Genomic DNA, 23,775 nt, shown 5'->3' on the forward strand with positions numbered 1-23,775 from the left:
CTTAAACACATTGATGAGCCCCAAAGAGATATTAAAAACTGGAAAGTTTAGAATGGCTGGCGCACAGACTGTCAGAGGAGGACTTGAAAGCCCCCTGTGCAAAATCCAAAGGACTTAGACTGGGAGCTGCAGGAGGCAATGAAAGAGTTTGCACAGGGGAATAAAGGGAGGAGATTCACATTTCAGAAAGAATCACCCTGCTCCAGAGCAGGGAGTCCACCGCTCTGCCACAGGGGCTGCGCAGGAGGCTGGGTCAGGACTGAGGTGGGAAGTGGGGAAAGGAGAGCTAAGTGCCGGGGAGCAGGTGCCAGTGTGAAGTATTGAGGAAAAGAGCAGCAAACTTGGAGAGAAATGCGCATTTTACGTAATTTTATAGGAACAGCAGAGGGAAGAGTTTAGAACGCGGTTTTATTTCTAAACTTCTGGTACCCGTATAGCTAGAGCATGGTGAACATTTGGAGATTTTTGTTTTCTTTTTTAATAAGTACAGAGACGTGGGAACTTACTGTCTACATTAGACTTGGGCTGAGTTTGTCTTTCACGTAGAGATGGGTGCCTGACTAAGTAGCTGCTCACAGAGATTACAAAAAGACCTAACTAGAGAAACATCAATCACTGGCAGTTTAAAGGACTGGCTAAAACCACTCACTGTCAGTGATGGCTTTATATTCTTTAAATTTTATTTTTGAAGTTAAAATATCATTTACTGGCATAGTAATTTTGCTATCCTGGAGAATGCAGATGCATTTGCCTCACGATTTCTTTTTACAATGGTTGTAAACAGACACAGACCAAGTCCTTGGGGAGTGACCCTGGTGTGGCGCAGGGGTGTACCGTGTAGCATAAATAACTGTTCTTTCGTAGCTTTCTGCCTCAGTGACCAGTAGTCTACTCTCAAGAAAGGGGAAGACGGTGGCCGGAGGAGCTGAGAGCTCACTAGAGCAGCAAGGGGGAGGAGTGTTCGGTTTTTAATAAATAAAAGGGCCCCAGAGGCTGCTTGAGATCTGCACACGCTGGTGCTGCTGAATACTCCGGACAGAGGCCCAAGGGTGTGTCATGGGTGAGGCCCTGGGGTGCGGCTGGGCTGCAGGGTTCGGGTCCTGCGCAGAGATGGGCTTGGGTTGTGAGTCTGAGGTCTGGAACTTGCACGGGGTTCAGAGGACCATTCCTGTTGCCTCCTGGAACAGGGAGTGCAGAAGAACATGAAGCCAGCCTTGGAGACAGGATTTAGGCAGGAAGCATGGCTCTTTTCAGAGCTGCGTTAAATTCCTATGGCTGCTATGACCAACTACCAAAAGCACGATGGTTTTACAGCAATGTAATTTTTTCAGTCTTGCAGTTCTCCAGGTGAAAAGTCTGAAATGAGTCTCACTGGTGAAAAAGAGGACTTCTCTTCACTGAGACACCTTTGAGGGGTGGGGGGGTGTCCGACTCCTTATCTTTTCTGAGTTGCACCCCCATTCCATGGCCATGGCCCTGTCCCCCACTCAGGGTCCCGCGTTCCTCACTCAGCCCTGGCTCATCCTCTCCAGTCGCTCTTGTGGTGCTTCCTCTGCCTTCCAGGACCCCGAGTCAGGGGGCCTCCTCAGTGCCACACCCCTCACCACACCTGCACATCCCTCTGGCCGTGGGCAGTAACTCTCCCAAGGGCTGCCATTGTGTGCGGGACCCTGTGGGGCTCATCCCTCTGCCTGTTATGGTAGCTCTGACTCAAGTGTGGCAAGGAGGTTTCGGAAACATATTGCAAATTGACTGCGGTCTTAGATTTATTTACCGTGAAATAGGAATTTGAGGAGACGTGGTGGAAAAGTTGGAAAGAAGCAATAAAATTGGACCAAAAAGTTAGCTGCAATAGAATGATCTTCCTGAGCTTGTTCAAGACGGGATACATTCAGAGGAAATGTTATACTTGCTATCAATGATTGATGGGCTTTATTTTATTTTTTTTTTTTGAATTTTAACTTTTCATCACTTTCCAAATTTTTTTTTTAATTTTAAATTGAATTTATTGGTACATTCTAGATAGACAGTACAGTTACATTCATTACTGGGATCTTGTACCTTTGCATGCCAGGTCTTGGTTCTCATTTTTTCCCCTTGTCCCTGCCCTCCCTTCACCCACTCCTCCCCTCCCCATGTCCAAACACTTTAATTCCACTTTTACACTTTCTCATATTGATGGGCTTTGAATGAGATTTTCAAAATAGATGTTCATAGAAGATAAACGTTCTAGGTTTGTTTGGCCTTGGCTATAGACAAGTATTTCTAACAATGTCATGAAGCATTGATTTTGCAACTGAAAGATAATTTTATTCCTTAGCCATTCTTATATTGATGCTTCATTTAACTCTTATAAACTATTGGATGTGCTTTAAGCTTATGACTGCACTTGATGTACTCAGGTGAAAGGCCTTCCACGCTCTGTGAAAGTAACAGTAGTGGGCAGGAAGCTCTTCTGTGTCAGCCAGCGAGTCCAGGCTGAAGATGAGGACTTCGGGGCAGGGGCTGCTTCAGGGACATTCTTCCCATCTCAGGAGGCTGGCGTGGGAAATGCAACTTGAGTAAAATCATCGCATAGCTTTTCTTAGGTAAATCGGTAGATGTACTATTGTTAAAATGTAGTCACTCAAAAATAAAAGAAAGAGTAGCAATATGACATTACTGCTTTGAAAGGCAGGTTAAGATTCTAGTGAGGAATGTATTTGTGTAGCACCTGTATTAAACTCTACGGAAAGAAAGGACACACTCTGACTAGTGAGAGAAACTCCCGTGGACCTTCCTACCCTATGTGACAACACCATATTGTCAGAATTTAAGCTTTTACGTAGCAGTTGACCAAGTTTGGGAACAGGGGCAAGGATTACCTGAGAAAAATGATAAGACAGGGCAATTGCTGAATTCATGTGATCCACGGAACTCTTTCGTTATTTTGGTGCAGTATTTCTCAGCGCACATTGTACCAGTCCTGCAGTCTAACTTGACGTGGTCTATCTGTTTTGTCTGTTGACTCACTGCAGTCTTGTTTAACCTCGTGTTATTGTGTATGGATGAAGTGAATGACCCTGTAAAAATCTGGAGATTTCTTCTCTATGTGTTTCTTCTTTATACAAGAAAAAAGAGCAGTAATGATAAAGCAGAGATGTCTGAATAGTTTATCTTTGAAATAATCATTCAGTAGACAGAAAGATTAGAAGCCATAGAACACATTAATGGCTAATACAAAAATGACATGTATGTCTACCTTTAAGGTATTAAAAGATAAGGACTTTAATAGAGAGGAAAAATGCAGACAAAAGGTTTGTTTATTATTTTTAAATGAGCATGCTTGGCCTCGACGTAGCTACTAATCAGATAAACCAGAGGGAGCTGTGTGAAGTTCTGTGCAGAAAGATGAGAAGGTACAGTGCAGGTGCTGACTGTTCCTGTGGGTGGCCCCAGAAGTACCCATGTGTGCCCCTGTCCACCCCTCATGGGTGCTTGTCAAGTTTGAGGTTTCATAAGCACCTGTCTTGTCAAATATTCAAGTCAATGTACATACCGCATAGACTTGTGTTTCCTGGTGAATCCAGTTTCCTACTGATTTAATTACCTCTCTCTCTAAGAGTGGCCCACCCTTCTATGAGACACATTCTGAAATTCACAAGGGAGCAGTGACCTCAGGAGCCCAGGTTATGATATCTCCTTATGAAAAACTCACTTTGCTAACAACCGCGACTGCTTCCCTCACCCACACTCTGGGATTCTCCGGGTTGTAGAACTCTGTCTGTTTGCATTTTCTGTGTTTCACTAATTGACAGTTTCAATATAAATGAATGCATTGCTTAAATAAACAAGCAGTGCATGGTTTTTCTCCTCAGTTTCAATTCTGGTATCTAAGGGAAGTAAGCACTGTATTCCATCAGATAGAGCAAGCTTGTCAGTGACTAGAGATGAAAAGTTGAGTATGGTGGAAATTTTAAACTGTAGAAAACCTTGATTTAAAACAGTTTAGTATCTCCATGAGCTTTCAGTGACTGTGACATTTGACAGTAGGGGAACAAATACAAAACGTGTACTCTGTGATTTTTTCAAATATTTTACAAAGTAGTGGTGATTTGAGTGGCAAACAGGTGTTAGATTCCTATGCTTGGCCACTCCCTCCCCATATAAAGCCCTGGGCCTGTGCTGAGCATGTAAGTGACACCATCCTGAGAGTTTTCCAGGTGGGCCCGACCCCTTCTCATTTGGACAGAACTGTGTTCTCCCTTTGCAAATTGCCATCTGTGGGAAAGGAACACAGACCTTTCTGAAATCACCACCATTCTCCTGCTTTGGGCAGAGTAGCTGAGGAGACAGACTCAGCTACACCAGTGAGAGGAGGCCTCATCAGTGCTACGGCCCGCACCAGTCCAAGGCTGGGACCGGAGGGTTCCAGGGGTGGGCAGAAGTTGGCCTTTACCAGAAGGCCTCGAAGGCAGCATCTGGGTGGTGAGCTGGGAACATCAGCGAGATGGAGAGAGAGAGAGCGGGGGGAAAGGCTGTGGGCAAGAATGGAAGGCCAGGCCAGGCCATGTGCAGAAATGAGGGTGAGCAGGCAGGCCCCGGGCAGGCCCCCAGCAGAGCACTGTGCCGGCCTGGTGAGCGGCACCCAGGGCTGGTGTGGGCTCCCAGCTCCTGGCTCCCAGGGGGCAGGGTTGGCAACGGTCCACCGCAGATCAGTGTTTCTTCTCAAATCTTCTGTAGCAATACTTACCATTACTTCCCAAAATAATCTTTGTGCACGCGTTGGAGGTTAATCATTAAAAAATTCTACTAATGGAAATTCTCAATTCTGGGAACATTCAGGAAAAAAAATCTGGGGTTATAGCCTTGAAATAGGAGCCAACAAGGTAGCATTTTATGGAAATATTTATATTTATTTAATATCTTTTCTTATGAAGCTATATATTAAAGAATAAAATGTAATAGTGCACATAACATGGCATTTGATCCTTATATCCCAGTAACAATCCATTAATCATTCCTTAAATTATTAAAAATTGAATGCTTATACAAAGAATATAAGGTAAATACAAATGATTGAAAACAACTTCTGGATTATCGATAGTAAATTTATCAGTGTTACTTTCCAAGCTATTCAGGACAATCGTGCAGACATTTCTGGTGTATAGCCACAGTGTTGTTTCTAATCACCGAATCTCCATTTTTCATCAGGACTTGACTTCTTTGGAATATTTAACTGGCAAGTCTCACAATAACCAAGTGACATGAATCTCCATTTTAGGAATATTTTTTCATCAGGACTTGACTTCTTTGGAATATTTAACTGGCAAGTCTCACAATAACCAAGTGACAAAGACTGCTAATTTCTTTGTGTCATCACCTGCCTACTTTTGAGAGCAAGAGTGTCAGTAGAGGTCTGCAGAGACCTCATGTTTGTTTGTGGAGCCCAGTTAGTTACTAATTATGTGATGGTACTAGTTCAGTAGTCTGTTTAGAGCGCTTGTTTTAATACAATTCATCAAAGCGGTGTTTGTGTTAAAGTTGGGCCCTGACGGCGGCTTTCTGGTTTTCTTCCCAGGAACCCTTGTTTCACCTGGAGTCGCACAGACCAGAGCGAGGACGGGGCAGGTGCCCCTTTGACCCCGGCTCCTCCTTCGTCTCCATCTTGATTGGTAATGACCTTCCCTGCAGGCGTCGGTGGCAGTCACCATGAGTTTGAAATGTCCTTTTCAACCTCGGTACATTCTTTGGCATTTCTTTACAGATGTTGCATTGCCGAATCTCTTTACTGTGCTGGAAATGGGAGTAAATTTCGAGCCATGTTAAGCTTGAGTAATTTCTCTCAAATGCATTTTTCACCTCAGGGGGAAAAGAAAACAAATCGTCCCTTAATATCTGACATGTGACATTTTACACAGTTCTGTTTACTCTTTACAAAATGCTGTTATGTAGCTATAAAAACTTAGCTAGAGGAGCTGAAGTGTTGTAACGTAGAGCATGGACATGTTGGAATTCTTCTCCTTTAGGTAGCTTTTTCTTTTATTCATCCAGTTCAGCAGAAATCCATCTTGATTGAGAAGGCCAAACTATTTATCTAAAATCTCACAATCTAGACTCCGCACAGCTCAAACTCACACTAAATGTGCATACTGGAATAGCAGAAGAAGAAGAAATAATACTAATCCAGATTTCAGTTTCATTCAACAGAAGACCAACGTAAGACCAAGAAACCAAGAACTTCACTTAAAATACAATAAAGTCCTTTCTTTTCCTTTCTCTCTGTGGTATTTCAGGTAGGAAAGGCTCCGGTTTCCAGCACAGTGACAGCTTGGACAGGTGGGAGTGTTAAATATAAGATTCAAGGAAGCAATCCCGCCCCGTCTGCAGATGCTACCGAGTATGGTTTCCCCTTCTAAACTCGGACGCAATCCTTGTTCTGAAGAATAAGGGGGTGGGGGAATGGATGTGCACGGGGCTGTTCTGATATTGGAAAAATATTATTTTAATAATAGTATTATTAATGCTCCTTTGGCTCTGCAGAAAGCGAGAAAGTGTGGAATGTGACAGAGAGTCCCTATGCTCGTAAGCAGACAGTAGGCTGATGATTACACAAAACGTGTGGCTGGTATAGAGCTGATCAGACAGTGCCACGCCAGGGTGTACGCCTGAGCCTGACCCCGGGTTACCCCAGACACTGGTTTCCGCAGGCCTCTCAAAGCCACACTATCCACCGGATCTCAGTACTCAAGCTCAAAAAAGCAAAGTTTCACACAAATATAGGTTCATAAAGAAAACTCCCATTTGATCTGCATTATGGCAAAGTTGGATTTCAGCTGTACAATTGGAAAGGCCAAGAAGATGAGAATTTCACACAGTGACTAAGTCTGTTCAGGGTCTCCAATAAAGAGATGTGAGATTTTCAAATAACAAAAAAAATGTTAAAGAAAGTTATTATTTTGAAATAGTCTGAATTCCCTTGGGAATGTGTGTGTGTGTGTGTGTGTGTGTGTGTGTGTGTGTGTGTGTGTGCGTGCGTGTGAGATGCAGAGATAATGAACAGGATTTGAGGAAAGGAGGCTCCTTCTAGTCACCTACATCTGCAGTGCCTGGCATTCGGTTCGCCTGGGTATGGTGCACTTCAGTCCACAACGCCACCCTTTTTCTTTCCCTTCCCCTCCCTGCCCTGCCTTCTGCCCCTCTGCTCACCCCTCCGCACCTCCACAAATCTGCCTCTATGTTCCCTGCCATCTACCTTCTATTTTCTCTTTAAATTATCTATACTTTGGGTTTCTCATATAAGAAAAACTGTACTTGGCCTCTTTTTCTGATTTGTTTAACTTAGCATTGTGGTCTCGAGCTGCACCCACTTTCCCGCATAGTCTCAAATGTATCTCCTGGTGGCTGAGTAGTGGTTTGGAGCTGATGGGCATTAAAACTTTAGACACGGCGTGGTGGGCCAGCGTCAGACCCATGGGAACCACAATCCCAAAGTTAACAGGGTGTGAATTAACGTGTAGGTATTTGATAAACTCATTCAGTCTCGTGTGTGTGTGTGCGTGTGTGGTACCAAGGATCGAACTCAGGACCTTGTACTTGCCAGCAGGCGTGGTACCACTGGACTACCTCCCTGGCCCTCATGCAGTCTTTTTAGTCTTTAGTGATTTCTGCAACTTCATAGATCCAAGATTTGTATGTGTCTAAAAACAGCATTTTCAACTTTCTTTTGCTGTGTAAGGCCTTGCACTGAATAGGATTTCTGTAACTATTGACTAAAGGGAGAACTTACCAAGACATCTAAACAAAAATAAATGAACTTTAACATATTCCCCATATGAACCAAAGCAAGTTGGAAGTAGAAAATTGCATCCTATGTCCTGCTCCTGTAAGCACAATCTGAGGGGAACAGGAAGAAAAGATCTGTCGCCTTTAACATTTTGTACAAAAGGTGAAAAATAACTTTTACAGCTACCCTGCCGCTCAACATGCAGTCTCCTGCAGCTTGTTTGTGCATGAAGCCAGGAACCTAAAACTGAAAAATTTCAAAGAGGAGCTATTACTGGAGGTGCATTTCCAAGTGTGTCCCACTGAACTTCCAAACTGAGTTACACTGCGCTGAAATGGGACGTGCTGGCCGTCTGGGTGGCTGTTTCATTTATTCAGAAGAGAAATCAAATCAAAGGAGCCCTCCAAGCTAAACACAAAAGTTATAGACTAATCCCTCCAAAGAGAAGAAATAAAAATATAATTTTTCACATTTATCCACTTGCTTTCATCCCAAAGTACCTTGGAGAGATCACTCGGGCGCTGTGGAAAGGCGGCAGCCGCTGGAATGGAAACCCGATAACCTACGTGAGCCAGAAGCTCTTTAAAAGAGGGGAAGTGAAAATAATTCACCGGATTGAAAAAGCAGCCGGAATGCGGGCTGCAGAGATGGAGCGACCTTGGTCCAGACGGGGAAGAATGCGACAGTGTGGTCTTCGAGAAAGGCTCCAGGCGGCGCCCCTGCTGTAACCGAGCCTCTCGGTGTGACGCCCAGCGGCGGACAGACTTACCGCTAACACGCGGACCAACAGAGGTCAACAGAACTGCAAAGCCTCGGAGGGAAACAAAGCACTTACTGGTCAGAATTTCCTATGCAACCTCACAACTTGACATGCAGTTTTAATTTCAGTTAACAAATTCATTTGTTTTAAATGTGCTGGAAGGAAAAGATTACTGAAATATCAAGCAAACGTGTTCTCAGAGCTGAAAGACCATTGAAAAGCACAATTTTATTACATTTAAAATTCATTTAGACATAAAATGTTAAGAACTTCTAACAACTTTATGTAAAATAGGACCTACAGGCAAAACAAGCCCCTTACTCACCATGGTCTGCAAGTTCAGAAGCCATAAAAACAAAACTCAGTATCACTCAGGGTGGCTTTGCAATGCCACTTTGTCGGGATAGCTTACCTTTGTGGCATCCCCATCTACGCAGACCTCAGGTGCAGTATTTCTGAGCATTTCACCCCTTTACTCCCCCAGTGCCCTTGCTGATACTGTATTTAAAGCAATTTCAAGCAACTGTCCAAGTAACACAAAGCATTACAACTTGGTTTTAAAAGTTAGCTGAAACAATTTTCAACAAAATGAATTGGTACATTATTAATTACCTACGTTTTTCAAATTATTAAATGTACATAGCACTTACCTTGCTAAGTAAAATAGAAGGTAAATTACCATTACGGGAGTGGCTGCACCATAATCTAGGAGATATTTTCTGTATCTCATTTATCGTTTTGGCCATCCAGGGAACATTTTAGCTGTCTGTCTTCCTCAGCTGTGTTTCATGCAATAGCCTAAACTGACAATAACTCCGGTAACTCTAAAGTCCCTCACATTTTCTCCTCTCTATCCTACAGCCAGGGTTTTCAGTCATCGCATTTTATACCTCAATTGTGTTACCAGTTCCCAAGGGAGATAGCCCTAGCACCGGAAGTCATTAAACTACACTGAAATGCACGGTGTTGGCGTAGGAGAAAACCTCTGTGATATGTCACATAGCTTTTAACAATTTGATTTGAAATGTTGCTGTTATTTGACATTTTTAGGAATATTTTTCAAGTTAAAGACTTACCAAATTTTATTTTGACAACTTGCTAGCAGTAAGATTTTAAAGTCACTGAAGTTTTCTTTCTACATTTTTGTCCTATTTCTCTTTTCTTCAGAAACAGTTACAAGGTTATAGCCACTAAGTTTCTTTTTGAACTTTTTTTTTTAATCAGAGCTTTGTCAATATACTACCTCATTAGCAATTCTAGAATTCAATGAAAAGGGGTTATACATACAAGGGACACGAAAGTGATCATTTCAAATTCTTAATACCATTAGAACACTTTCAAATGCATGCTTCCTTTAAATTAACTATATTTATATTCAGAATTATAAATGAATATTCCTGACACAAAGAAGAACTTAATAAATATCAGGAAAATAAATAAAAAATCCGAAGGAAGGTGAACTATAGATCTTTATAATTTCTACAGAGTAAGTGAATGTGCTGGTTCATTTGTAAGCGTCACCCCACCTGCCGAGGACCCTGGACTCCCAGCTCTCTGCTTACCGGGTTCTGCAGGAAGACTGCAGTTTGTTCTCCAGGGCACCAGTCTCTAGGCTGGCACAGCGCCCACTACGCGCGTGTTTACTGTGGCTTCTGACCACACTGCTGGTCTCCAGGGTGCTCCGGGAGCACTGTACTTAAAATTAAAGAAAAAAAGAGAGGAGGAAGCACGAAGAGAAGAAAGGAAACGAGAAAGGAAGATGGAGGGGGAAGAAGCAGAAGAGACTACAAAGAAGGAAAGAGGAGGAGAAGGAGTCAGAGAAAGATGGAAAAGGAACAAAGAGAAGACTCAGGAGAGCAATGAGCTCTGCGAGTCCCCGTCCACGTCCGCTGTTAACAGTCTGCTGTGGCCCTGACGGTGTCCACAGAGCTCATTTGCCTCTAAGGAAGCTGAGCACAGAGCTGGGAGCCAGGAAAGGCAGAGGAGCACATTCAGGAATCTTTGCTCTTCCTCCTGCCCCAGAGATCACATTCTTAACCCTGGGCATCCTCACCTCCCAGGTGAATTTTATGTTTCTTTGCATGTATGCAAGTCAGAACAATTCTGCAAAATAGTCTGTTCAAAGTACAATCGCATTCCAAACACTTAGAGCGTTAAAGAGAAGCAGTTAAGTCGGCCTTTAGCCACTTACTATTCCATGGAGCAAATGTGTTTCGCTTGAGCTTGGATTACAGGATGGGAGTTTCAAACCTAAACAGGACAAGTGCTTGAGTCTCCCTGAGATAGGAGGTCATGCGTAACTTCTGGTGAGCTTTCTCGCTGAATGATTCCTGTCTGTATCCTAACATGGCAAATAAAATTTGGGTAATAAATCTGAGACAGAAACTCTCAATTGGTGTCATAAAATAGGAAGACAATGTCATATGTTTAGTTAATTTCAATTAGAGTTTATATTGTTAAAAAGTTACATAGAAAATTACCCAACTTCCTTTGCATTAGAATCACTTACAATGATTTATGTTTGTATATTGCTCAGAATCAAATGATTACCTTATTTTCTTTCATATAAGCAGTTAATATGCTTATATACACATTCTTTTAATCCACATAAAGTCCTTTGGAGCCAAAACTACTGGGGACAAATGCTAGAAAAAAATATAGTTCCAGGATTTATGATTTCAACTTATTAAGTGACATAATGTCCCTTAGGAATGAAAATTCAAGAACTATATTATTCAAGTGACCCTGATAGCTTTCTTTTGGTATTTTCTCCCTGAAGCATTTCTGAAAATCATAATCTTATCCTGAGTGTTTTACACTTCAGAGATCTTTTAATACCACAAAAGAGCTCTAAGTAGATTTGTGAATTCACTCACCACGTGCTGATTCAGTGCTGTCCACTGAGCTCGTTCTGTATTGCAGAAAACAGGCAGAGGTCAGCTTCAGCAGGGAGGGAAGGAGGGACGGGAGATGCGGTCACTTACCTCAACACAACGGGGCTGGAAGGGGGCATGGGCCAGTGGTGCCAGGACCACCCAGCCATCAAGAGTGGGGTGAGCAGGGGCAGCGCTGTGACCTGGAGTGAGAGGGGCAGAGGGACCTAGGCTTCTGAGGAAGACAGCAGAGAGTGCAAAAGCTCACAAACTCAAGAAAGCCCCAGTGGATCTCACTGATTCTACAGATAACCAGTACCTTGATATATGAAAGAATTCTGCCACCTGCCTTGCAAAAGCAAGGTCCCTAGTTCAATCCCCAGTACCAAAAAGAAAAAGGAGTTCTGGCAGTTAAATCACAGATTTCGACCTGCGCACTTGGTTTTCCTATTTCCAGTGCAGTATTAATTCCATTATCGTATCTGCATAGAAAAATTATTGCCGAGCATGACAATGTAAGTGAAAGGCAATGCATCCTGCAAAATTTTGTTTAATTTTTAAATTTCAATCAAACTTGGTGCCCTAAAATTAACATAATGTCAGTTATTATTAGAAGATGGTACTGTAACAACAGAGAATAATATATGGCATAAAAATCACCAAGTGTGATTGCACATACCTGTAATCCCAGTAATCTGGGAGGCTGAGGCAGGAGGACCAAGGGTTTGAATGGTATCTTGTGTCAAAATAAATAATAAAAGGGCTGGAAATGTAGCTTGGAAAGCCCTGGGTTTAATCCCCAGTACAATTATTCATCAATCAACCAAATAAAAACCATGTCATATACATTCAGCATGTCAGCACAGATTAGATAGCAACCTAATCTATGACTTAGTACATTAATGAAATATGTCTACCTAGACATTGAAAACTAAATCCTTGGTTAAATCTGCTCTCGTCACTAAAACCCGGAAACATATTTCATTCCTTATATGAAACTGTTTTCTTTTTGAATTCATGTAAACATGGCTTCTCTAGATGTTATTTTAGTCCTGTGTAGGACACCAGAATGTTGATTCTGACTAGGTATTCTTTGCATGGAAACCTCGGTTCTAACTGTTATCTTCCATTAATGTATTACCTTTCTTCCTATTTTTCACAGGAAAGTTTCTTGTGAACTATAACGGTTGTCTGTCATCAGCGGGTTATTCTTCTTCACAATAAGATTTGAAAGGAGAATCTTCTCTCCTGAAGAAAAGCTAACGTTTCAACAGAAACATTTGGTTCAGTTTACCTGGCTTTTAGTTTTTAGCACTTGCCTAACTTCTTTGAAGTTGAAACCTTACAGTTCACATTGTGTTATTTGAGTTGTTCACAAACTGTTTTCTTTTATCTGAGTGCAAAAAGGGAAATTGAGTAAAATTGGAAATGTATCATCTGTTGTGCGTATACCCGGTCTGGATAGGTTGGCTTTTTTTGTAACGCACTGCCGCCCTCTAGTGGCTTGAAGTAGTATTTTTAGTTAGTTTTGCAGCGTTGATTTAAATTGAGTTCTAGAGGGACATAAAGGCAACAAAACTGATGTTTAGTAATACAAAGATTATATTTCATCATAATAAGAGTGCTAAAATATTTTAAGAAGTTAAACTACATTGCACATGAAAAACTTAGCTATACATTAAACACTAGAGAAATAAATGACGCAGAATAATTTTATGAGGTGGAATTTGTGCTGCTGATTCTGTAACTTTCTAACCCAACAAGGCTGTGTTTCTCACTGCTCAGTGCTGGACAACACTGAGCACTTCTGGTCTCATGTACTCTTTCCAGTCCCAGAGGATTTCTGGTAGAGAAAGCACCAATTGTCTTTTGTAGATAAGATGTTGATCTCTTTATTACCAAAGCAAATGATAGGCTCAGATAAGAGCTCTGGTGTAGCTCTTCTCCACCAAATTGTCTTTCCTGAAGTCTAGATTTCACATCTTTTTATAGTTTTTATTTTCTTTATTACCTCTCACTGTTGTTGAGTAACCAATATATCTCTCTTTTAAATGTGTAGTGTTGAAAATTCTGAAATACAAAAAGCCAGTTTCCCTGGCTCACACAGATGGTAGGTGGTTGCCTCAGGATTCAGGGCCTGGCTGTCTCCAGTGCCCCTCCCAATAGCAGGTGCCAATGTCCTGGGGTCACCTGTACTGAAAGCCACATGTGGTGACGGTTCACATCTGTCCTCAAGTGGGGACAGGACCTGACTTGCTCTCCTGGGTTTGTGTGTGCAGGTGGTGACCTCTTCACTGGGATCTATGGGGACTACTGGGGACGTGACGCTGCCCTCAGCCGCAGCCCAGGCCACCTGGGCCACGTGCGCACAGAGCCAGATGACGAGCGGCTGCTGAAAGGTGGGGCCCAGGCCATGGCAGGGGAGAAGGGTGTCGCTGCTTCTGTGCGGTTATCATGGTTTCACAGCCCAGCCGATGTGCCACTCACTTCACATTGAAATGCCTGGGCTCAGCCATAGAACTGGTACTGATGTGCTTAGACATTAGGTTTCTAATGAAGAAAAGAAAGCAAGTATATGAAAGAAAGTTTTAAAAACCTGTCATCCACCAAGCTTCATGTATGTTTATCAATTGGTTTGATTTTTAAAGGCTTCATTGTTTTAGTTGGATCTTAATATACTTTAGTCACAAATAAAACTCTAGGTATTGACAAATACAGCTGCCACAGGAGTCCTTGTAAGGAAAAATCTGTTTCTGTTACACTAGCACATCAAGGACCTAAGACACCATTTATGGTGAGTGTTTACAAGCACAAAAGTAAAAAATGCTATAAAGAGCACATTGTCATTAAAATACTTTAAGCAGCCAGGTGTGGTGGTGCACGCTTTTCATCCCAGCACTCAGGAGGCTGAGGCAGGAGGATTGCTGTGAGTTCGGGACCAGCCTGGGCTGCATAGTGAGTTCCAGGTCAGTCTCAACTACATAGTGAGACCCTGTCTCAACAAAACAAAACAAAACAAAAAAACTTTACACACCATATGCATTAAAGGTCAGTAGACTAAACACAAAATTCTGCCTTTGTAAGACTGAAATGACCCCAGGACCGGGACTGGTGGGGGCCTTACATGCTGACGGCTGGGCAACTTCGCCTGCTCCTTGGTCCCTCCCTTGAGCACACACCTCACTGACAAGCACACCACACCGAAGTGCACATCACACTGCAGCAAACACCACTGGAAGAGCACACCTCACTGAAGCTCACACCTCACTGACGTGCAGCGAACATCTCAGGGACGTGAAACACACACCTCATTTAAGGACGCGCACACCACACTGAGGTGCGCATAGTGCTGAAAGTGCACAACACACTGAAGCACTTTGGGGGCCCCTGAGCTTGCTCACTGCTGTCAGTCTCCTTACTTTCCATTTGCGTCCCTCGCTTACTGTCTCCTCACAAGAGGTCTGGTGGCTGCGGATGGCACAGCGCTGCCGCGCCTGTGTCCAGCTGAAAAATCCCCAGAAATGCTCCGTCTGTCCCCAACCCCAGGGCACAAGCTGGGCTCCCTGGGCTCCCCGGGCTCCCTAAACCGCATTCTCCTCCGGCCCCTCACCTTCTCCCTCTGCCCGCAGACCCCAAGTTCGTGGGTGCCTACATGATCCCCGACAACGAGGACCACGAGGACAACAAAGCCTACTTCTTCTTCACGGAGCGCGCGCAGGAAGCCGAGGCAGAACGCGGCGCACAGGCCCTGTTTGCACGCGTGGGGCGGCTGTGCGTGGTGAGCACTGGACGGCCGGGGTAGGGGCTCCCCTCGCTGTCGGAGCCAACTCTGCTAGCCAGGCCTGAGGGCAGGCAGCCTGCCTTAGTCTGTTTCTTTCTAAGCAGGAATTTGAGCTCTATTTTTTCCATAAATGTAACGCAAATCTTTTTTCCCCCTTAGGTCTCAGTCTAAATAATATACATAGCTGTGTTTGAATAACCCAGTTCAATTCTTTAGGAAAAAATCACTTGTTATGTATTGAAACAAGTTTCTTGATAGCAAATCAATGGAAGATGGAGTTCAGAGGATGCTAATACAAATGTACAGGATCAGTGGCATTTGGGAAGATATTTTCAAACAAACGCCCCCGATCCCTCTCTGTGCACGTATGAATGTACATCTCGTGAACATGGTCAGTAGTATAAATATATAATATGGATATTTGTGTGTGCATTTCAAGCCTTCTCCATTAAAGGAGGAGACAAGAATGGATCCTTGCAAGTCACTGAGATAGGCAGATTGTTTTTCAAAAAAATATTAATCAAGTTAACCAGGCCGGGTGGCACACAGATGTAATCCCAGCATACCAGGAGGCTGAGGCAGAAGGATCACCAGAGGACTCTGGGTTCAACCCCCAGTACCACAAAAAAAGAAAATTGACTAAAGCTACTGTACCATAAAGGCCACAGCTTTGGGAGAGACTGCTATATTATTGTGGTGTAATACCTAGAAAATATTTAACACACCAGGATAAAAGTTCACTGAGAAGCTAGAACGTCCCCATCTACAAAAGGTTTGTTTTTTCTTTTAAGTACAGGGACTCCTGTCTATTTTAGTGTTCATGAAAGGTCATGCTAAATCTCCCTTCTTACATTTAAAAAGCAGGGAGATCCGCCAGGTAGAGGCCCAAGCACAGCCATTGTGCTCTTGGTCAGCATCCTCATGACCTGTGGCCCATGTTGTCCCCACAGAATGATGCAGGTGGGCAGAGGATCCTGGTGAACAAGTGGACCACCTTCCTGAAAGCCAGACTGGTGTGCTCTGTGCCCGGCGGGAATGGAATCGACACACACTTCGATGAATTAGGTAATGCTAGCAGAGAACTGAATTTTCCTCCCTAGCATACAAGGAACACTGCTTCTGTGGAGTCTGACCTCTCTCACATGTGGGGAAAGTTTCCGTTCCTTTTGCTTCCTCCTGCCACTTTGGGCCCAAGGAGTAACAGGAACAAACCTGACTTTCTTGGGCCCTGCACCTGGGTCTCCCCTGGCTCGGCTGTTACTCCCAGGCAGCAACGCCACACTGGGTTATGAGTTGGATATGCTTGCTGGATGCTTATGGGAACACACATCTTAGAGTTTATCATAAAATCTAATTTGGTTCATGTGCATTTATTTTCTTTGTATACAAAGAGGGCTAAAATTATGAAATGATGGAATAATCTTTAATCTTTCAGAGGATGTTTTTTTGCTGCAAACAAGAGATCATAAGAACCCGGTCATATTTGGACTGTTTAACACTACCAGGTGAGAAATTTATTTAATCCATAAAAAGACATAAAACAAATGATCTCACTGAGCTCCCCTTTCCTGGTGTACATATAAGTTATGATAAAAATATGGTGAATGATAAATTAAAACTATTGCAGTAGGAAGACTCATTGCTATTAATCTCCCTCAGAATGTTCCTCGGGTTCAAATCACTTATCCCATGCTTGCCGCGTCCTGCAGCCCGTGTGGCGTCCTCTTCCCTTGCGTGTCTTTAGTTGCACTGTCCTGGCTGCCTTGATGTCCTGAATGCTTTCAACACATTCACCCTTTCGGCTCATTTTGACTTTGGAGAAGAACCCAAAGTCATGGGGTGCCAGTGGCTGTGAGTAGCTGGCTGAGGACACAGCTTCGAGTTTTGCAAAGCCTACCTTTCTTCTTGGTGGTGCTCAGCAGCAGCACCCACCATAGATTTTTTTAAATCACTCTTCATAAAGACACTCACAGAAGAGGACTTGCAGAACTGCTTCAGAAGGTGGCAGAAATAGTGGGAGAGTGTGTTCAAAGTGAGGGAGGATGCTGACGGAGATTAGTGGCAGCCTGCCTTTTACTGTGGTGATTTTAAACATTCAGACACTCCCCATACACCATTTTAAGAAAAAATAAGATTTCATAACAAATAGTATGAGAATAGTCATAGTTAATACACCATGTACCATTCTCTTCAAAGTAGTTACTCAGAGTATAAGACATAGACCAAAAAGTTTCTCTCTTGCAAAAAAAGAACCACACCTTGTAACTCAGAAATGCTAGGGACCCCACTGTAGCTCTCCCTTTCTGTCCTCTGGAATATGCCAAGACTGAGACTGCACTTTTATTCATTTATATATATATATATATTTGTACCAGGGATCGAACTTGGGACCTTCCACTTGTGAGGGAGGCAGCAGCACCACTAAGCTAAATTCCTGGCCCCTGATCTTGTAGTTTCAAATCCACCATCTCAGTCCAGATCTTTATGTGTAGAATCCCAGATCCCTCCTGTAGTCAGTGTCCTACTCCTTTCCCTCTCTAACCTACCAGGAAAGGGACCCTAAGATCATTATCATGCTCCATACCAGAGTCTTTATTTATCACGTGGAACTTCCTAAGCCAGGATCCCAAGTTCTCTGCCCATTCATTTCTGGAATTTTCTCCCTCTGATGTTTTCAGTGCTCTGTTTTTGACAAGACGAAACCTTGACAGATTCCAGGGTTTGCTTTGCCAGCTTCCATCACTGTATTTTGTTTATTTACTTCTCTTGCTTTAAGTTACTTTCTCTTCCAACATGGGTTTATAACAGTTTTCCATAACTTGGCAAGGTCCTTGCCCAGGAGCAGTGCCGGAGTCTGTGGTCAGGAAGATGCCTCCCCTTTATCCTGGGAATCTGCTCCTGTGCAGTGCAGTGGATGCACCTTCAGGACCTTCTCTCTGTCTTCTAAGAACTCTGCTCAAATTTAGGGCTTATCATCTGTTGTTTTCCCCTTTACCTCTTTCTCTTTTGTGTCCATGGAAGAATATTAGGTAAAATAATATTTCATGGGGATTGATATATGAATAAGAAAGACTACAGAATCGTTTCTGGCTGAAAATGTAGAGATATAACTGCTGGGGTATCGCACTCAATGTGGCAGACTGGGGATAAAAAGACTTGGGTGAGAAACAAAGGAGAATGTTTCTCGGTCCCCACGCAGGGGCTGAATGATGTTGCTCAGATTCCTGACTGCATGTACTGACCAGAGACTACTAGAGGTTCTGCGGACTGTTACTTAAGATATTTCCACTCAGGTTTTGTTTAGTTTTTTTTTTATTGGTGATGTCTATTTGCAAAACATAATAAATCCTTCAGACATGCATCTTGTTTTTGTAGAGAGAGATCCTTTCTCCAACAAAGTAATGTGGGAATAATTTTTCTTGCTGATTATTCCTTGATGCAAACTAAAAATAGTTAATGGACATTGTCATGACAGTCTTGGAAAATTCCTTTTTTTTCCCTCAATCTTCTCCCTTACATCAGCAAATAATTTATAAATGTCAAGAAATCTCAGAGATTTTACACGATAAATGCAAGCTATAGTCGGTAGAGTTTTTCTATGTGTTAGTATGCTCCATTTTATGGAGTTCTAAATGATGGCATACCGGATCTTTCCAAGAAATCAAATACAAAACATGATTTTCTTCCATAATTTCCATTTTGACTGTGCAATTTACGTACAAGTCTGAGGAAAGGAAGCTGCCAGCTGCTGCCCGACAGGGCTGGTATCGCAGAAAGCTGATCAAAGGCACGTTGTTACTTTCCTTGAGAGGCGTCCCAGCTCCCCACCCCAGGCATTTCCAATGGCTTCAAGGTGTGTTGTAAAATGTGTGAAGCCAGTGCTCTAAGGCAGGACATAAGCGCTGTTCCACAGGTGTCTCAGGGAATAGGAAATGCTGTACTGGCCTAGAATTTTACATCCACAAATATTACTTATTTTAATTCTCATAATACAGAAGCTTGGGAAATGTTTTAATTAACTCATATTATGCCAAATTAAGAAATATGGTCAGATATCTTAAGTAATCTTTTTAAAACATGCTTTTTCAGAATCTGATTGCAAATACACCCCATAAAACTTGCCATAGTCTACTATCCTCAGCCTGTAGAAAGTTTTATATCATTGTAATTGATATTAATTCTGCAGAAGAGGAACCTGAGTTTTCTATGATTTAAGTCATTCTCTGTGCTTTATTGTATTAACCCTGGGTGTCTTTCCACCATCGCATTGTTTTCAGACCTGAAGGAAAGAGTTCAAAAGTGAAAACCCAACATAAAGAAATGAAACAAAGCCCTAAATTTCCATGAGACTTAAAATTGTTTTTCACATCATATATTCTGAGATAGGTACTAAAATTTAAATAAAATTTTTAGCGATAATGGCATGATGATTAAAAGAATACTACTTTGAGGTGAGAACAACAATAAAAATTATAATACTTTAAAATGAGTAATGGAACTTTAACTATAGAAGAGGAACCTGAGTTTTCTGTGATTTAAGTCATTCTCTCTGCTTTATTGTATTAACCCTGGGTGTCTTTCCACCATTGCATTGTTTTCAGACCTGAAGGAAAGAGTTCAAAAGTGAAAACCCAATATAAAGAAATGAAACAAAGCCCTAAATTTCCATGAGACTTAAAATTGTTTTTCATATCATATATTCTGAGATAGCTACTAAAATTTAAATAAAATTTTTTGCGATAATGGCATGATGATTAAAAGAATACTACTTTGAGGTGAGAACAACAATAAAAATTATAATACTTTAAAATGAGTAATGGAACTTTAACATTAACATTTTTTGCTGCTAATAACCTTTCTTAATTAAAAGCATAAAAATGAAGCATTATGATTTAACAATAACAAAGCTAAGTGACACAACAGATGGAACGATGTCTTTTCCAACTCTCATGAGTAGGAAATTAAAGAAATATAGGTTGTACTCTAGTATGTGCATCGATAGAGGACCCCTGACCCGTAAGTTCCATGATAGCGATGACCCGCTGCTCTCGTTTTTCAGCAACATCTTCAGAGGACACGCCATCTGTGTCTACCACATGTCCAGCATCCGAGCAGCCTTCAATGGGCCCTATGCACACAGAGAAGGCCCTGAGTACCACTGGTCACTCTACGAAGGAAAAGTCCCCTACCCCAGGCCTGGTTCTGTAAGTTTGGCCTCTTCACACAGCATTCTCTTGGAACGCCCCTTCTGGTGATGTTTCCGTCACTGTCTCACATGCTTTACCTTACTTTGCAATGAAATGATTAAGGAATTCTGCATATAAAGGTATGCTTGGGCAGTAAAGAAATATCATGTCTTCTATCAAGTTTTATGTTTGTGATTCTATTCAATATAACCTATGATATATACATTTTATCAGCATTCTGAAGTATATATTATTATTTCTATTTTTGACTAAGTAGCTCTAGCTCAAAGTCTGCTTTTAGAGTACTGGAAAACACAGAATTGTGCAATAAAATGGCCCTCATGCATTTTCCTCTTGGCGCTTTAAGAAGCATTATTATCACCCAGAATTGCAAGAAAATATTACTCAGATTTTATGTTTTTGGGTCTCGCTCAGACTTTCAGTTCCCTAGATGTTACTTTCTCCTTGTTGCCAGTTTAGCAGATCTAAAAGAAGCTTTTTCTCCATCTTGTTAGAATGCTTAGCACCCATGTAAATATCTTTCCCAGGCAATTAGAGAGGAGAGACACATGCTGATTCAAGAGTGTAGGCAGAGTGCAGAAAGCCCTAACCCTGAGCCGTGGACACTAAGATTCTCCCTAATTAGCCATTTAGACTTCTGTGCTGTTTCATTCTACACATGTCTGAAAGTGATGGTGATGATGATAGTTTTATATCATGGGTCCTGTGTGCAAATAGTTTGCAATAATGCAGAATTTTTATGTTCTGTGTGGGTCCGTGGAGAGCAAACACTTAACTTGTCAAGCAAGTCAATACCCACACCTTTAAGAGCAGCTGGTAAAACCTCATCACTGCTCTGATGCCTCAATTACTCGCAAGCCAAGTAGAAACCATTTTTGCAGAGCCAAAACCCAAAGTGGAAACAAACCTTCCTTCCACTCACAGTGTAAGGCTCTACCCTCACAATGACTCTCTCCTGCTGGCTTAAAATGATTACTTCCAGTAAGACATAAAGTATATTTTATTTCACTCAGTTGATTGAAATTATAATTTAAGTAGAGAAAACCCACTCCTGCCACTTCACTGGAAATGCTGCTTGGAAAGACATGGACTTAGAGGAGATGGGAGAGATGGAGTGGCCGTCCAGCTGCTTCTAACCTGGTTAGAATGTTTCCAGTTGTGGACCGTGAAGGGATGCTTAGTAAATAGTCTGTTCCAAACTGAGAAATATAGGCTGATTTTTTTTTTTAAAGAAACCATTATAAATGCCCTCTTTGCAGAATCAGATTTCTGAATTATATGTCTAAAATAGAAAGTTTTAAAAATCAAGATAATCATCGCAGTTGCTGCTGATTCTGGGGAAAATACAAGCAACAAGAAAGCCTTTAACAAGGATCGGTGAGCACAGCTAAAGGCGCCTCAGCAGGTAGCTCAAGGTTCTGTCGCGTCAGTGATTTAAGAATTCAGGGATGTTACAACAAATATTGCTGGTTTTCTCGGTTCGTTGTATCTAAGCCACAGGAAAATGGAACACCGATTCACACCGATTATAGTAGAACAACACAGAGAGGCATCTCTCAGGAGTTTACGGCGATCTAATCGGGATGGGTTATCGTGCCTCATCAGTAAGACTCTCTGGAGAGGCGGCCCTGGACCTGGCAGCAGTCATGTTGGCTCTGTCTCTGCAAGAAAGCTGTGCTGTGCAGCTGTAAACCCTAATTCAGAGAGAAGACTTAGCATAACAAAGAGCCTGTCTTCCTGAGTCATAGATTTCTTACCTTCAAAATTTAGTCCACAGTGTAGAAAGTTTTAAGAAGCAGAGAAAACAATTTGAACATTTATAGCATATACTATCGGTGCCTCCAAACTGCCCTGGTATCAGATATATTTCACTTTTCAAGATTTTGTCTAACATTTTCAATCTTGTCTATTTAAATAGTTTAGCTGCCCTCGGTAACGTGTGAAGCTATTTCTGTACTGTAGCATGTGTGGCCACTGCCTATGTCTAATTGTACAGCTGGTTAATTGAATGCTGTCCATTTCTCTAATTCCCTTATGGCTGGTGGGTTCCTCTCTGGAATTTCTACTCATGTGTGTTTCAGTGTCCCAGCAAGGTGAACGGAGGGAGGTACAGAACCACCAAGGACTACCCAGATGACGCTATTCGATTTGCAAGAAGCCACCCTCTCATGTACCATCCCATCAAACCTGCCCATAAGAAGCCAATATTGGTGAAGACAGATGGAAAATACAACCTGAAACAGATAGCAGTGGACCGTGTGGAAGCTGAGGATGGCCAGTATGATGTCTTATTCATTGGGACAGGTACGGAGACAGGACATACTGAGGCCTCCAGTCACCCTGAAGAGAACACCTCAAATCGTGTTTACAAAGGTCCCTCTCTCCACATCTGTTTATCTGTTACCATGTTAGCACATGGCCAATCCAAAATAAGACTAAAGTAGAGCCCCGGTGTGTCGCGGCGGCGGAAGTTATGCCTGTTGTCTGGGACAGTTATATCAACACCACTTTCACTGGTGAAAGTGTCGAGGTTTGGATCTGAGACACACTGGCTGGGGGTCACCACAGCAAATAATTCCTGACACACAGTCCATGCTTAGCACATTTGAGCAAATGAGGTAAATGAAGAACTGAACAGTCGATGCTCGGGAACAAGTGCTCCACACAGGTCCTCATCCTAGGGCTCTCTCTCCCTTCAGGCCCCAGCCCCGCTGCTTCCTCTGCTTGCCCACCATCTTACAAAGAGCTTAGGACAATTATTTCACATACATTTGTGATCACAGCGGTGCTTGTCAAGCTCCACCAGAATCAGTCATGTTTACAAGCAGCTGCATGTGTAAGGCCAGGCACTGTCTCTAACTTTTAGGAAAGAATTTAGCCATTCAGAGCAATATGGGACAAGTTCTGCAAAGCACATTAAAATTCTCTGGTCCTTTGCTACACAATTACTTACTTCTTTAAAATAATTATTTCTTTCTTATGCTGCATATAATCACTGTGACAATGAGTCTTAAAAGAGTAGCCAGTAGGCATTCCACCTTGTGTAGCTACCAGTATGGGCATGTCCCCAGCATTACTAACATTGGCTCTTGGGCTCCCCATAATAATTTGAAAGTAAAAAATAAAGATTCAAGCAAGGAGCCCAGGTATGGTGGTGCACGCCTGTAATCCTAGCACTCGGGGGACTGAGGCAGGAGGATCGTTGTGAGTTCGAGACCAGCCTGGGCTACATAGTGAGTTCCAGGTCAGTCTCAACTACATAGTGAGACCCTGTCTCAAAAAAAAAAAAAAAAGTTTCAAGCAAGTAAATCTTAATCTCATTTCCAAAAAGCGATTTTAATCTACTTATTTTAGAATTTTAATATTAACAATGTGCCCTGGATTCACAT

The 23,775-nt window shown here is 42.4% G+C and overlaps 1 protein-coding gene across 1 annotated transcript in view; it reads left to right on the plus strand.

Moving 5' to 3' along the window:
* Sema3e (semaphorin 3E) overlaps nt 1-23,775 on the plus strand; it is a 106,226-nt gene that overhangs the window by 54,246 nt on the left and 28,205 nt on the right. Inside the window, exons 5-11 of the mRNA XM_033756474.1 lie at nt 5,561-5,654; nt 13,678-13,797; nt 15,028-15,176; nt 16,130-16,244; nt 16,615-16,684; nt 20,239-20,383; nt 22,468-22,690. Coding sequence (XP_033612365.1) covers nt 5,561-5,654; nt 13,678-13,797; nt 15,028-15,176; nt 16,130-16,244; nt 16,615-16,684; nt 20,239-20,383; nt 22,468-22,690 — 916 coding nt within the window. The remainder of the gene's footprint in view (nt 1-5,560; nt 5,655-13,677; nt 13,798-15,027; nt 15,177-16,129; nt 16,245-16,614; nt 16,685-20,238; nt 20,384-22,467; nt 22,691-23,775) is intronic.

Source organism: Fukomys damarensis, unplaced genomic scaffold (assembly GCF_012274545.1).
Source record: "Fukomys damarensis isolate Sample0158 unplaced genomic scaffold, DMR_v1.0_HiC HiC_scaffold_4, whole genome shotgun sequence".
Classification (NCBI taxonomy): Eukaryota; Metazoa; Chordata; class Mammalia; order Rodentia; family Bathyergidae; genus Fukomys; species Fukomys damarensis.